Genomic DNA, 15,574 nt, shown 5'->3' with positions numbered 1-15,574 from the left:
CCATTCCCAGAGCTACTATCTGTCTAAGATCCTAACCCCCCCCCCCCCCCCCCACACACACACACTTAAATTTGATTTTAATTGGGTTAAGGTTAAGATCAGGAATGAGGAAAGTTGTTTTTGTTATCAAAATCTCATGTCAAAATGTGGTAACATTTCCTTTGTTTATACATTAGATGCTCTAAGTGGGCAGAGAGCTTCAGTTTTCAAGATGGTTTGATTTTCCATATTTTAAAAACATACTGTTTACTTCTAAAAAGTAAAAAGCATTTAGTTTATTCTTAAAGAGTGGAATTGCTTTTGTTTGTTTATTTTATAAAGCTATAAACTTCCCATTTCAACATTTTTTCACTGAGAGAAGTCAGTTTTGGGCTCTGGGAACTGCATTCTTACCCTCTTAGGAAACAGCAGAAGTAGCAGTTTCCCTTTTGCTGTGCCCTGTATACAACCCCAGCAATACTCACTCCCTCAGGTGATACAGGAGCCAGCCCTGGTACCTTTTTTGCTTTCCTCAGAACCTAGCTGTGCTCACTAGCTTTGGGTTTTGACCATTCCTAGTCAAAATAGTAGAATGGTTAGTGGTGAAGGTATTTTTTTTTTCCTCCTAAGATGAGATATATTAAAAGGCAAGAAAAAACTGTAATAGCTCTCTTAGGAGTGTAAAAAGAATAGCATAGTTACCATGGAGTATTAATTCTTTGAAAAGGCTTCATCATGATCTGTAGTGAATCTTATATGTTTAAAATGTATTGCATTTGAACAAAATAGAAATTGTTTCAGAATTATTATAATAGCATTCAATTATTTAGCTTCTACTAGTGTTCTAGATTGCTTAAATGATCTCTCAGCTTTACCAAAAGCTTGCAAAATTGAGGACTCATTAGCTTCATTTAAAATGACGAAATCAAGATCAGAAACCTTGCCCCAAATAACCAGGAGTCGTGATATTTTTATGGTATTTATTGTATTGGTTAGAAACATTTTATTTTGTTCCCTATTACTTTAAGATACATTTTACACAACATAATTTCCCAGAGGTTTTTTTTTTTTTTTTGTATCAGGAATTAAATGCAGGGATGCTTAAGCACTGAGCCAATCCCTAGCCCTTTTTATATTTTATTTAGAGACAGTGTTGCTTAGGGCCTTGCTAAGTTGCTGAGGCTGGCTTTGAACTCATGATCCTCCTTCCTAAGTTTTGGGAGCCACTGGGATTACAGGTGTGTGCCACTGTGCCCAGGTAAATTTCCTTGTTTTAATCACAAAAGTTTATTTTTCAGTTTATATTTTGATATTCATAAAAGCTCGGATGAAAATTTATTCTTCAGCAAGACTGTTCTATGTTTGTCATGATTCTTCAGCTTTTAAAATATTTGTCTTTTCATTTAAATAAATACCAGGTCAGATACATTTTTGGACAGGGGCAATTTTCCAGATAAATTTGATTAGTAAAATTGAAGAAAATCCCCCCAAATTATTATCATGTTTAAAGAGAAGACTTCTTCAATTATTTTTAATGTCACTTAATACACATTCACCTAATAATACATGCATCTGCAGACTTGATTTTATTTGTGAGCATATATTGTAGCGGAAATTGTTGTTTTGTTTTTTTCCTAAATAAGGTATACATTCCCTTGCATCGGGATGGAACTGATGGCCAGGCCACCATCTATTGGAGTTTGAAGCCCTCTGGCTTTAATTCAGAAGCAGTGACCATGGATGATATAGGTCCCTTTAATGGTTCTGTTGTATTTTTATCTGGGCAAAGTGACACAACAATCAACATTACTGTCAAGGGTGATGACATACCGGAAATGAATGAAACTGTAACACTTTCTCTAGACAGGTAATAACCCATTGAGGTAATTTTTTTCTCTTCATGAAGTTAAAAAAAAAAATCAAGTGAATTGCATTATGTTGGCCTTTAGTCTGTTACTTTTTTATAGCTTCTGGTTAGACTATGGATATAATATATTTTAGTGAACTTTTACCCTGCTATTTGTTGTGAGGAAGAATTATGTAGAGAATGTCTGGGAAGTAGTATATGAAATTTGAAGTGAAGCCAATATATTGCTATATTTAAAAAAAGAAAAGAATAGACTACAACATCTCTAAAATGTTAGGTTAAGCAGATAACTCTGGTGGCTTCCTTTCCAACAGGGAAGAGGGGTATAGCTTTTTTGAGTGAGTAAAAGAAAACATTAATCTTCATTCTTTTTTACATGGAATTTAAAAGTTAAGACTTATTTTCTAGAGAATTAAAAATTACACAAATTTAAGAAGTAATTTTCCAGTCATTATCATAAGTTACTTAGCATTTATCAGGGGGCACTTTATATTAAGAAAATATTACAAAATCTAAGAATTTTTCTTTCAGTTATTTAGAAAATCTTTTCTAAAATTGAAAAGATACAGTGTTTAATTGATGTTAATGATTTGTAAGGATCAAAACTAAGTTTATCTTCTATAAGTCTCTTTATATCAATGAGATACAGATTATAGAAAGTTACTGTGACTTGAGGACATTGTACAATTCGTATTTAGAAACACTAAAATTCATAGGTAAATTTGAGACATTTTATATGATATTCTTCAGGAATAAAGAAGTAAAAAACTACTTCACATAATCCTTTGATTTTTTTCTATTTTATTATCAAGACCATGTAGATTTTTCTTTGAAGATGTTTTGTCTAAACACATTTTACATACCTGATGAGTATTTTTAAAAGTTTTTTGTGAAAGAAAAACAAATCTGTTAAATGGCCACCGTTCATTTTGTTTGCTTTCAGAACCACAAAAAGTAAAACAACAAAAAAACCGAGAAAGCAAAACCCAAACACACACACACACACACACACACACACACACACACACACACTGTTTTAGCCAGCTTTTTCACTGCTATGACTAAAAGATCCAAACAGAACAACTTTAGAGGAGGAAAAGTTTAATAGGAGGCTCACAGTTTCTGAGGTCTCAATTCAGAGACAGCAGGCTCCATTCCTCGGGGCTCAAGGTGAAGCAGAACCTCATGTCAGAAGAGTGTAGTGGAGGAAAGTGGCTCACATGATGATCAGCAAGCAGAGAGAGAGTTCACTCTCCATATTTAAAATATATACCCCATAGCCATGCCCCCAATGAATTTCTTCCTCCAGCCACACCCTACCTGCCTCTAGTTACTACTCAGTTAATCCCATCAGGGATTAATTCATTGATTATGTTAAGGCTATAACCCAATCATGTCTCCTCCAAACCTTCTTGCATTGTTTCACATGTGAGGTTTTGGGGGACATGTCACATATAAACCATAATACACACATACACACTGAGTTTAAGTGAACACACACATATATACTGAGTCTAAATGATACAGGCTTAATATATATATATATATATATATATATATATATATATATATTTAGATTAAGTCTTAAAAGGTATTTCATGATGGAAAAAAGTCAGTGAAATATGAGAAAATATAGGACTTTGTTCATGTATCTCCCTTTTTCTATAAATTAGGTTTAAGCATGTGTTAAATCTGTGGACAATGTTGAAGAAACTAATGAAAAAAGAACAGTGATTACAAACCAAAGTCATAGCAATCTAGGAAACTTTGTTAGCTTGTTTGAGAATTCCTGCTCTCAATTAAGTATTTAAAGAATGATTTAAATTATAACTCTGAAAATTCATAGTGACTATTCTTTATATTCTTTCAAAATAGTAATGTTTGGTCATTTATTTAAACATTTGAAATTCATTAAATATAACTTTGAAGTTGTTTTACTTTTTTTTTTTTTTGCTTCTTTTTCTCCCTTCTATGGGTAAAAATAGAATACAAGGAAGTGAAAATCATAGGGTAGAAAATATTAGAAATTGTTGGTTCTTTTCAAATAGAGAAAATTAATCAAAATATATGTTAAAATGTCTTGATTCAATTAGTTACTAGTGTGTGGATAAGAATAAGCAAATTATATTTAACTGTTTAAAAAATATTTAAATAAATTTGAGAATAAAATTCATGATTTCAAAGTGCTTATTTTATCAAAACCTTTTAATTTTGCATGTTTAACAAAAATGAATGAATGAATGAATGCTAGTGTGATTATAGTGAGTCATAGGATAATACTGCAACAAAAATAATAACACTTTATTATAATACAGTGTAAAATATTCTCTTAATGTCAAATTCAAATTCTTTGTATTTCAATTAAATGTAGACTGAAGTTGCCCTGATACTAAACAATTTGTTACTTCCAATACCAGTTAGTTAAAAATACTCTTAATTTTCTCCAAATCAGAAACAATTTTATTATGCTGTTTTACTTCAGAGGATTTTAAATTATGTGGTAATTTATCAGTGGTGCATTTGACTTTAAAAATTCAGCTCAAAGCCTTTACTTTTTAACGTGTGCTTTTCAAGACTATTTTAAAATGAAATACATTGAGGATTTGAAAGTGCTTAGATTTCCTGATATAAAGTTGTAATGAAAAGTTATCATGATATCTTAGGGCTTCTTGAATATATTCCTGTGCAAACAGGGAAACATAGAGATTGCTTATAGAGTTGTGACTTCTCTAACTCGAAGAACTGGCATTACATCTGAGGATGGAGTTTCTTTAAAAAACATAATTAAAGCTACTAAGTAATTGTAAGTAGACTGAATGAGATTTGCTCAGCTGCTGTGGTTTGAGCATGTGCAGAGCTTGGCAGGCACAAGCACCCTGGAGAGGTGGGAAGGAATGTCTTGAATGGATCTTGACATGCTGGCTGGCCACGGGTCATCTTCCATAGGCGGGAACTGCAGAACCTCTTGCTGGCATTTCTCAATGGATAGGACCCAGTGTGCACCATTTCCATAAAATGAAAATTAGTAGCTCTTGGGGAAAAGAAAGGGGCTTTCTTTCAGCTTTTTTTTCACTCTGCCATTCTAAGTTTCTAGCAGTATCAGTGAAATGTGGCAAATAGTGCCTCTGCCTCCTTTTACCCCCGCCCACAGTTCTTTCTGTATTGACAGGGTAGAAACTGAAAGATTTGTCGTGTATTTTGGGTAAGTGTACAAAATAATGCCTTGTTTTTGGTGATTCACCATTTTATTTTGCAACTGACTGTTTGGTGATGAGGCTGCACTGCATGATTACAAGTCTTGAGAAATTGTGCTTATCCACCTGGCTGTGCATGATTTGTGTGTAGTTTCATTTTCTAATGATAACAGGAGACTATTATGTGAAACTTTTGGGATGTTTTCATCCCAATAGTTTCAAATTATGAATGCATTTAAAATTTTTGATAAAATCTTTGAGAAACAATTTTATTATGCCATTTTACTTCAGAGGATTTTAAATTATGTGGTAATTTATCACATTTTGAAGAACTCACAATTTTAAGTTTTCATAACCTAGAGAACAATTATTATGCTTTTACTAGTGAAATTTTTTTCCCAACATCTTTTATGAATCTTAAAGTTTGTTTTACAGAGAATTGGTAACCCATTATCTTAACTCATCCATTATTTTTCTTAGCGTATCTAAGCAATTTCTTGTTTTTTCTCTGTGTTTTATATAGAGGTTTTCAAATTTGCATTTTATGTAAGGGAAGCATATCTTAAGAACATTTAAAAAATAAAATAAATTCATTTGTTTTATGTTCAGAGGAATTTTTTTTTTTTAATTTTGAGATAGAGTCTCAAAAAATCAGTTGCTTAGGGTCTCACTAAGTTACTGAGGCTGGCCTTGAACTTTTGATTCTCCTCAGCCTCTGAAGTTGCTGTGATTATAGGCATGTGTTACTGTACCTGGTTCTGAGTAGACTTTTATACTTTGTATTTTAATCCACTTTTCTTGTCTCCTAGCTTATGTGGACACAGGAAATTTTGATTAGTGAAGATATTGATATAAATTAAATATGGGCAAATTGGCTCTGAAAATTATGTTACTCTATTAACAATATAATAAATAATTGTTGTATTATTTGAATTATCTCTTCTGTTAACACATGCATGCTAGGTATCAGTTGTCAGATTTCAAAAGCAAGAGAAGATATCAGTTCATGTTGTCTATTCTTAGAGTGAACTGTTCTTGACACATATTACTACATATTAAATTGTGGTTTCATTGTGATTCTGAGATCTTATCACAAATACTTTCTATTTCAATAGGAAGTGACATTTGGAAAAATTTAGAGCAGCTTTGGGATTGAGAATTCTTAAGACCTTGCTGGTTTTACGCCCTCAGAGCCTTGTAGTCTCTTTGATCATTCTAATTACACACTAAGCATAAAACCTGAAATTTAAAATAACATTTAATATGTTCTTTTGATAAATATATAAGAATTGTTATAACATGTCATGCTTCTCAGATCCATTTTCTTCTTTCTTTAAAAGAAAAAAATTTGAAAGCCACAAAACTATCCCTAAAAGTATAATCATATTACATTCATTTTTTAAAAAAAAATCAGTGTGGCTTGCCATAGTCTGTGTACATAATATAATCATATGTAATGAAATTTTAGAAGAAATTAAAGTGTACGTAAAATAAAAAGTTTTGTTTAAATGTATTTCCTAATCACATGTTGCAAATAATTTTTTTTTCTAAAACTGGAATAAAATCTGTGAATTTTTATATTTTCTATAAATACATTTATAACTCTTTGTTACTCTATTCTTGGGGTACATATTCCATGTTTGTTTCAGTATAAAAGAAAAGATACAGTGAATTTAAAATAGTTCTTCCATAAGTGATGTGACTGTTTTGGTTTTAATTGATTTTAATATGTATAAATTTGCTTTGAGATTTAATTCCTAATTACCTTTCTTATTATTATCTGGAAGAGTTGTAAATATTGCCTTTGAAGTCTACCAAATTCAGAAGTGGACTAAAGATAACAAGTGTGTTTTTTCCTCCACCTTCTCCAGGGTAAATGTGGAAAATCAAGTGTTGAAATCTGGATATACTACCCGCGACCTAGTTATTTTGGAAAATGATGATCCTGGGGGAGTTTTTGAATTTTCTCCTGCTTCCAGAGGACCCTATGTTATAAAAGTAAGTATGAAACTTTATTCTGTACTCACAACTTAAGAAGAATGATCTAGAAGGATTTAAAATTTTGTGGATTCTTTTTAAAGGAAGGAGATTCTGTAGAGCTCCACATTATTCGATCCAAGGGGGCTCTCGTCAAACAATTTCTACATTACCGAGTAGAGCCCAGAGACAGCAGTGAATTCTATGGAAACACAGGTGTTCTTGAATTTAAACCTGGGGAAAGAGAAATAGTAATCACCTTGCTCTCAAGACTGGATGGCATACCAGAGGTAAGAGTTTTATTTTTCCCTTGTGCTTTTGTGGAAGATTGATTGTATCTATCATGTTATGAGCACAAATATTTTAAAGGTTGTCAAGAAGATGTAGGAAGGGATGAAAAATACTTATGTTTGGAAAATTCAAAAAACAATCTCAAAAAGCAAAGTAAGATTCATTCAAATTAGAATAATGTATTTTTGTCCTTGAAAGAGAAATACCAAACATTCTGAGATTTTCAGTGTGTGATTCGTTTTTATCTCCTTTTAGCTTTATTCATGTTAAACCTTATTTTATGTGATTCATATTAACTGAACTTTTAATGATATGGTTTTGAATTGAAAGTTTGCTATATAATCACTTTTTTAAAGGAAAAAAAATTAACTTTTGTATTAGTGAAACCAGATATTGTTCCCTAATGTTTACACACTAATGCATATGTAGATTTTATATTTGTTACTCTTATTAGTTTGACTACTAGATCATCGGTGACAAGTCCCTGACTTCTTACCATTTAGAATAGATTGTTGTTCATCTTTTCCCTTTTTGGATAATATATATGTATATCTGGTATCTCTTAACTGATAGGAGAACATGCTAAAAATGTTTTAGGAGTAAAACCAGCTCTCTTGTCTTTTCAGTGAGTTGTATGTATCTTAAAATGTGAATATATTAATATTCTTGAATATACACATGTTTTATTTGCTCTGAAATGTCAACTTTACATTTTTACTAATTTGACATGTTCCATTTAGTTGGATGAGCACTACTGGGTGGTCCTCAGCAGCCACGGTGAAAGGGAAAGCAAGTTGGGAAGTGCTTCCGTTGTCAACATAACGATTCTAAAAAATGATGATCCTCATGGGATTATAGAGTTTGTTTCTGATGGTCTAATTGAGACAATAAATGAAAGCAAAGCAGATAATATCTACAGTGGTAATTTTTCCTGTTTCTTATATTTTGTTTCTATTTATGGAAGAAGAAATTAATCATTTTTTAGTTTATTTCTTCAGTAACCCATTATTTTCAATTGCTCATTCTGCTTTAGAAATTATACATAGAATAGAAATTGGTCCTTTAAAAAATAATATTTAGGATTGCAATTTTTATGTCTGCCTTAGTATTGTGATGATACATCAGTTATATTTTTATTTCGATTAACCATATGCAGAGCCCTCAAACACCCAGGCATGAGTCAATAGAGAACACATTAAGCTAGGAGTTACTGCTGGAAAATATTGCAGTGGCAAGAATTAAGAAATATTCCATCTATCTGTCTATTTATTTTTAAACCAGTTCCTCATACATTCTAGGTAAGTCCTGTACCACTAAGCTACAACCCCAGTACACCCAGCTAGTTTTACATTTTGAGACAAGGTCTTGCTGAGTTGCTGAGGCTGGTCTTGAACTTGCTATCCTCCTGCATCAGCCTCCCGAGTCACTGAGATTACAGGTGTGCACCACTGCATTCATTGAGAAAGATATTGTTTTTAAAGAAATCTTGTCAGGGCAGGGAAATCACTCTGAGTAGGTAGGTCAGACTTCCTTTGAATGCCTTTGGCAGATATTCTTACAGGACTTTATGATACTTGTATTTAATTAATCACCATCTGTCTCCATGCCAAATGACTCTTAAGATCCCATACTATGATGGAAAATATTGAGTCTTGTAATTTTATTAATTTTATATCTATAGAGAGGAAATAGGATAATATATTTTTATGTGAACCTTGAGGGATATGCTAAGCAAATTGGTTTTTATTAAATTAGATTTTATTATAACAAAGTATTATTTTTACTTTATTTGAACGATTTCTTTACTAGTTTTAATGTTTAGTGAATGTTCTTATGTAGTTTACCTGTTTGTATTTCACAGCTGTTTATGGCGTAATAAGACATCGAGGAAACTTTGGTGATGTTAGTGTTTCATGGGTGGTTAGTCCAGACTTTACACAAGACGTAATTCCTGTGCAAGGGACAATTTTCTTTGGAGATAAGGAATTTTCAAAAAATATCACCATTTATTCCCTTCCAGATGAGGTAAATGTTGCATGTATAATTCTCCACTTACTGTAGTTGATCAATCTCTACCTTTTATTAAAGCACAAAACATCTGGTAATACATTTTGTGTTAAAAGTGTATATAAAGACCTCAGGTAAGACAGTGTCTGATTGAGGCAAAAGGGCAATGTTATGCTTTTGGTTTCTCTGAGTCATTCTTTACTCTTAGAACTGATAGTGGTTGGTGAAATTCATGTGTCAAACTTCAGGGATTTGTGGTTATGGGAGAGGTTAAGCTTCAGCTTGTGTTTAGACTCTTTGGAGAAAGGCCATGTTCTGAGTACCCTGGTGCATTCTGAGAATCAGGACACTGTGCCAAGGGTTGATTGTGCATCCAACAAGCTATTTCATCTTAATGATAAAAACCAGAAAGAACTTAGTGATGAGAGTAAACCTTCCTCAGGATTATGCACTTAGAACATCTCTGAAGGCCTGTCTCTTTTCCCACAGACCAGCAATTTTGTATTTTAGGGTGAGGAGAGGCATAGCTCATAAGAATGATGTAAGAGAGAAACAGTGCCTACCTGGGATTCACTTAAGCTCAGATGTGGATATCTCATCTTTTTAGGACATTGAAGTAAGGTCTCTATGACTGGCTTGTGTGAAAGCTCAGTAAACCATGTAAGAGGCTTTTGAGTGCTCATTTTGTTATGCTCCATTTTTTTCTTATAAGCAAAAAAAAATGTGTTTACCATTTTCTTACAGAAATAATATATACAACACTCATATATATAGATATATCCTATATATATATATATATATATATATATATATATATATCTCCTATACTTGTATAGGATATATGTATGTACATATAGATACATAAATAGATATATCCTATATCTATATAAAGTTGTAGACATATGCTATATCTATATACATATAGATATAGGTCATATCTATTTTTAGTTTATGTAAGACAAAATATGTATACTTCCATTACACTTTAAAGTGCTTGTTTAGATGAATAAAAATTAAAATATTTGGGGGGGGGTTCTAAGTCTTGTAGAAATACTTTCATAAGCTTCAGCCTCAGAAATGGAAGTAAAGATTAGTACTGTTAATAGAACTTTTTTTAAAAAAGAAATAATAATTTAGGAAAACATAATGTAATTATATGTATAAATCAGTTGATTTAAAATGGATACCATTTTTCCAAAAGATTCCAGAGGAAATGGAGGAATTTACCATTATCCTACTTAATGCCACTGGAGGAGCTAAAGTGGGAAATAAAACAACTGCAACTCTAAGGATTAGAAGAAATGATGATCCCATTTATTTTGCAGGTGGTATTGCTATTTTTATTTGACTGAGTTTGCTTCTTTCTTAAACAGTATATTCTAAATTAATTGTAACTGATCATTTTAAATAAAATGTAATTAATTGATGCTTGTATATGATTTCATGATTCATTCACTGATTGTTATTCAGTCTCTTTGAAGTTTAAACCATTTTTCAAAATATCTTCTGAAGCAAAATGAAAGTAACATTAAGTGCTTTTTGTTATTTCTAGTTCTTCCTTTTAAATGCCAAAGTATATCTTTCCTCTGTGAGGAAAACACTTCTGCGTCAGGTTGGCCACTTTGGGACCTGATATTGTACCTAGTGACTGACCACTTAACTATAGTAGCTAATATTTAATGGATATATTAGTTAAGGATTCTCTATTTACTGCTTTTTTTTAGAACTGTCTTTTGCTATATGAGGCATCTTTTATTGATGAGATTTAATTGATGTCTAATTCTTTCTTAAATCCCACTTTTGTAAGTTGTATAAAGGTCAGTTTACTGATGTGGGAACCTTTTAAACCTCTTGAATTTTGTGGATTACAATTCTTAGCCTCCAGTGAATTTGTGCTTAATGAATTAGTCTTATACTCAGGCTTCTGCCAAGTGCTGTAGCAAAAATAGAACAAGATATCCAGGCCTATTCTCAGAGACCTTATAATTTCAGCTACAAGATGATATATACAAACAGGTAGGCAGAAGATTTTAAATAATACATAATTTACTGACAGGGGTGCTGTCAGACAATGAATGCTGAAGACAATGGATTTTGTAGGAATTAAGGGAAAAGGAAGGCCACTGATGGTTGAAGTAATCAGAGGGGCTTCATGTCAGAGCTGGAAACAGCCAACTCTTTTATTTTTTGGGGGGACACAATACCTTTATTTTATTTATTTATTTTTGTGATGCTAAGGATTGAACGCAGTGTCTTCCACGTGCTAGGCAAGTGCTCTACCACTGAGCTATAGCACCAGCCCCAGAGCAAAAATTTTAAGCACAGAGAGTACTGGGAATTTCTTGTTAAGAAAAGAAAAAGGTGATCTGGAAATACATAGATGGAATCTTGAAGGCTCACATGTTCCTTCTCTATGGATATTTCAGAGCCTCGTGTGGTGAGGGTTCAGGAAGGAGAGACTGCTAACTTTACAGTCCTCAGAAATGGATCTGCAGATGTTATCTGTACCGTCCAGTATGCTACTGTAGATGGGAAGGCCACAGCCAAAGAGGGAGACTTTGTTCCAGCTGAAAAAGAGGGAACCCTCATTTTTGAGGTTGGAAGTAGAGAGCAGAGCCTATCTGTATATGTTAATGAAGATGGTATCCCCGAAACAGATGAGCCTTTTTATATAATCCTCTTTAATTCAACAGGTAAGCACACTGTGTTGTTATGGTAGATCTGTTGCCTTCAGTTCTTTTCTGACATTAAGTACCACTGTCCAGTAGTTGTGCCAGCTGTACTTTCTGTGACTGTCCATGAACAAAATTGTGTCTTCTACTGCTTTCTTAAGGAATGAGATGAATGATATAAGTGTTAAAACTTCTTGTGTCATATACACCCTGCTATGCTTTTGAACCTTTCTTTCATAATATTACAAAAATAGAAAATTCTTATATAAAGTCCCAAAGCAGTGGGTCTTGAACCTATAGGTGCCACGGGCATTGTCTATGGGTCCATTGCTTAGGGATTAGTAGTGTCCTGTAATGCTTTTTCCTCTATCTGGAAGAATGGCACACTTGGTCTGGAAGCTTAATTCTGTAGGCAGCTGACTCTAATTGGCTCCTTGATAATTCTCTGGAGTTATCCCTAAATGAGTGGCAATTTACAAGGGGGAAAAGATGTGCTCTTCCTTCTTTTCCATTCCATAAATGAAGGATATTTTGATTCTGCTCTGTGCACCCTGAGAATGTATTGACTCTGTCTTTAGTAAATTGGAAAGGCTGTAGCTTTTCTTGATATTTATTTTGTTCTTTTGGGGTTACAAGGAACTGTTTCCCTTGAACATTTTGAGAGTAAGTTGAAGATGTGATGTCCCATCATTGCTAAATACATTATAGTGTGTATCTCTTGCCGTCAAGGACATTCTCCAACATAAACACAACATAACTTTCCAAAATCAGGAAGTTAACATCTATGGGGTTATTTTCCCAGGTCCCATTCATAGTGCCCTGGTTGTTTTAATATCATTCTGGAAAAATCATCCTTTCCTTAATTATGCATTGCATTTAATTTTAATGTCCCTTTAATTTTGTCAGTCTGAAGGAATTCCTCAGTCTTTGCTGAGTGTAGAAGACCACAAGCTAGGATGTCCCTCGTTTTGAGTTTGTTTGTTGTTCCTTTATTATTGGTTTCAGTTTTTGAATCCTTGGTAGGAATTTCACAGAAATAATTCTGTGTTCTTATCATCCATCCCTTTATAAAATCATCACAAGATTCTGATTTGCCTCTTCATTATTCTGTTCACTTTGACCACAATTTAGGTGATGACCTTCAGTCTTCTCTACTGTGCTTTGTTTCCCATTGTGATTAATAAATATTTTGTGGGGAGTTACTTTGAAACTATGAAAATGTCTTGTTACTCATAAAATATTCAGTCTTTTCATTGATACATTTATCATATGGACTTAAACTTTCTATTTAACACAGTGAGTTATTTTTCACTACTATCATTTATTTTCAGGGCCACAGTGCGCCAGATTTGACCAGTGGTAACCTATTTCAGATGACTTTCTTTGTCTTTTGGACATTTTCTTACTTTCTGACATTACAAGCTCTTCCAAGCTCATTTTGTACTTTTCCTGTTACATTCCTGAAATTAGCCATTTTCCAAGAAGCCCTGGTTCCTTGTAGTGAAGAAAGTTATTTAGTAACTAGAATCTGGGCACTATTAATGAGGTTTTGATCTTCCTGGGTTCTGTTAGTGTGCAGATGGGGGTATATGCCGTTCATGTACATACATGTACATGCATTTATAGTTCTGTGCTTATGTATGTTGAAGATCATTAGTTCATGCCATTGTTTCCATTCCTATCCAATATATCAGGTTCAGTCTAGTTTCCTCCCTTTCTATTTTTGTCATTTCCTTAAGAAATCTAGTTCCCATTATCTTTAATATATTTATGCTCGTGACCAACTTCCCCTGTGTGTAACCACTTTCTCATTGCTTCTATTTCTCTGTTTCTACAATAAGGTTACTCAGGGATTACCCCACCAGGATTTTAACTTCCTGCTCTGAGCACCCCACTCCGGCTCCAGCACCCAGAACCAAGCTTAGTTCCCATGGAGAGGGTCCCTTACCCCATGTGAGCAATAACCCCTGACACTGGGACACTGTAGTGCCTGCCTGTCATGCCCAGTGTGAATGCCGATCTTGTGTTCTACCTTGTGCTTTTTGGTATTTAAAGAAGCAGAGAAAATGAAAGATCTCCTGATATTTCTTTTTGCTATTTCTCTCCATCTTCCTGTCTCTTGACTTTCTTCGTTGCTGACTCTCTTCCTCTTTCCCCTCTTTCTCCTTTTGTCTTTTTGTTTCTCATTTTTTCACATGATTTAACTAAGAATACCCCAAAAAAGTGGAAACTAAAATCTATCATCTTTAAGGAAAAAAATGACTTTGTACAATAATGACCACAAAAGAAATCTCACAACTGCAAAAAACAGACTTACATAGACCAAAAAAATTTGGTAAGTCCAATTATTTTCCCAATATTAAAATGAACGAAATTGCTATAGATAAAATAATCTTGTTGAAGTAAAAGTGGAAAACCAGAAATTTTTAATGGGAAGAACACAACAGTTATGAAGGAATGAGATCATTCATCCTACAACCATTTGCTCTAGAAATAAGCTCTGGATGACATTTATTAATATTTATTAACAATAACTTATTAACTACTTGGCATAATTCTGGTGAAATTTTTGTATTTCAAACATTTTTGGATTTAAAATTAATTAAAATATTATCAGAAACAAAATTTCACTATTGATTAAATAGTAGATTAAAGTATCCTGAATTTCTTATAAAGAGAATGGAAAATGACTCCTCAAAGAGTTTCAGTGAATTTTGTAAACTATGTTATTGGGGAAGAATTTTGACTTTGAGAGAGTTAGGTGGGTAGTGTGGAGAGAGAGAGAAAAAGAGGGAGAGCGTGCAAGCACAAGTGCACATACAAGTGCACACAGAAGTGACTGGGTTACTGGCCTGAAGTACGGGTGTTGCCAGTCTGAGGTGGCATTACATTACCATAGGAATTCTTCATAGGAAGAATTACATGCTTCTCCCTGTATTTGCCTCTGACACTTTTCCAAACATGGTGGCATATAGGGATGTAATTACTTTAGATATGAAGATTTGAATGACAAGAATTTATGTATTCATGCATTTTTTTTCTTAGTTCTGTCTTCCTTTTCTTTTCTCTGATATGGCATCCAAACCTGATGAGCCTTTGGGCCTGTGGTGGGAGGGCTGAACAAACATCACGCTGCATGACCTAGTGCTGACCGTAGGTGTTTATGCCTAAGAACTATTGCTCATAGTACATGTCCTAAATGGATAAAAAGCTGTGGCTACCCTTAAAGCCCCTGTTAAATATTATTGGTTCATCTTATAAAGGAACAGAATGAGCTTTAAGCACCGCCTATGACATATTGCATTATAATTGTACATGATAGGAGAATCCTGCTAAAATTCGTTTTTTATCATTTTTTATTTATTTTTATTAGATTTTATGATATGCTCTTTGTTTTTTTATTTTTGTTTTTAGCATTTTCTACACAATTTAAAATGTATATTTTCTTTCCATTGGCTAATTGTTGATTGACATTGATTACAATCATATATTTATATGATTTTTTTCCCGATGTGTTAGTTTTCTATGTATAATTTAGCAAACTTGGAAATTTGTTTCCATGACAAAGTCAGAGGTTTTGTCCTCTT

General features: G+C 33.1%; 1 protein-coding gene across 1 annotated transcript in view; it reads left to right on the top strand.

The window, feature by feature from the left end:
• The window catches only part of Adgrv1 (adhesion G protein-coupled receptor V1), a 521,596-nt gene that overhangs the window by 21,802 nt on the left and 484,220 nt on the right, over positions 1-15,574 (top strand). The window contains exons 10-16 of the mRNA XM_027927625.2: positions 1,623-1,846; positions 6,912-7,038; positions 7,122-7,307; positions 8,049-8,229; positions 9,170-9,333; positions 10,517-10,640; positions 11,742-12,008. Coding sequence (XP_027783426.2) covers positions 1,623-1,846; positions 6,912-7,038; positions 7,122-7,307; positions 8,049-8,229; positions 9,170-9,333; positions 10,517-10,640; positions 11,742-12,008 — 1,273 coding nt within the window. The remainder of the gene's footprint in view (positions 1-1,622; positions 1,847-6,911; positions 7,039-7,121; positions 7,308-8,048; positions 8,230-9,169; positions 9,334-10,516; positions 10,641-11,741; positions 12,009-15,574) is intronic.

This window comes from Marmota flaviventris, chromosome 5 (assembly GCF_047511675.1).
Source record: "Marmota flaviventris isolate mMarFla1 chromosome 5, mMarFla1.hap1, whole genome shotgun sequence".
Classification (NCBI taxonomy): domain Eukaryota; kingdom Metazoa; phylum Chordata; class Mammalia; order Rodentia; family Sciuridae; genus Marmota; species Marmota flaviventris.
This window is presented reverse-complemented; position numbering and strand designations above follow the sequence as displayed.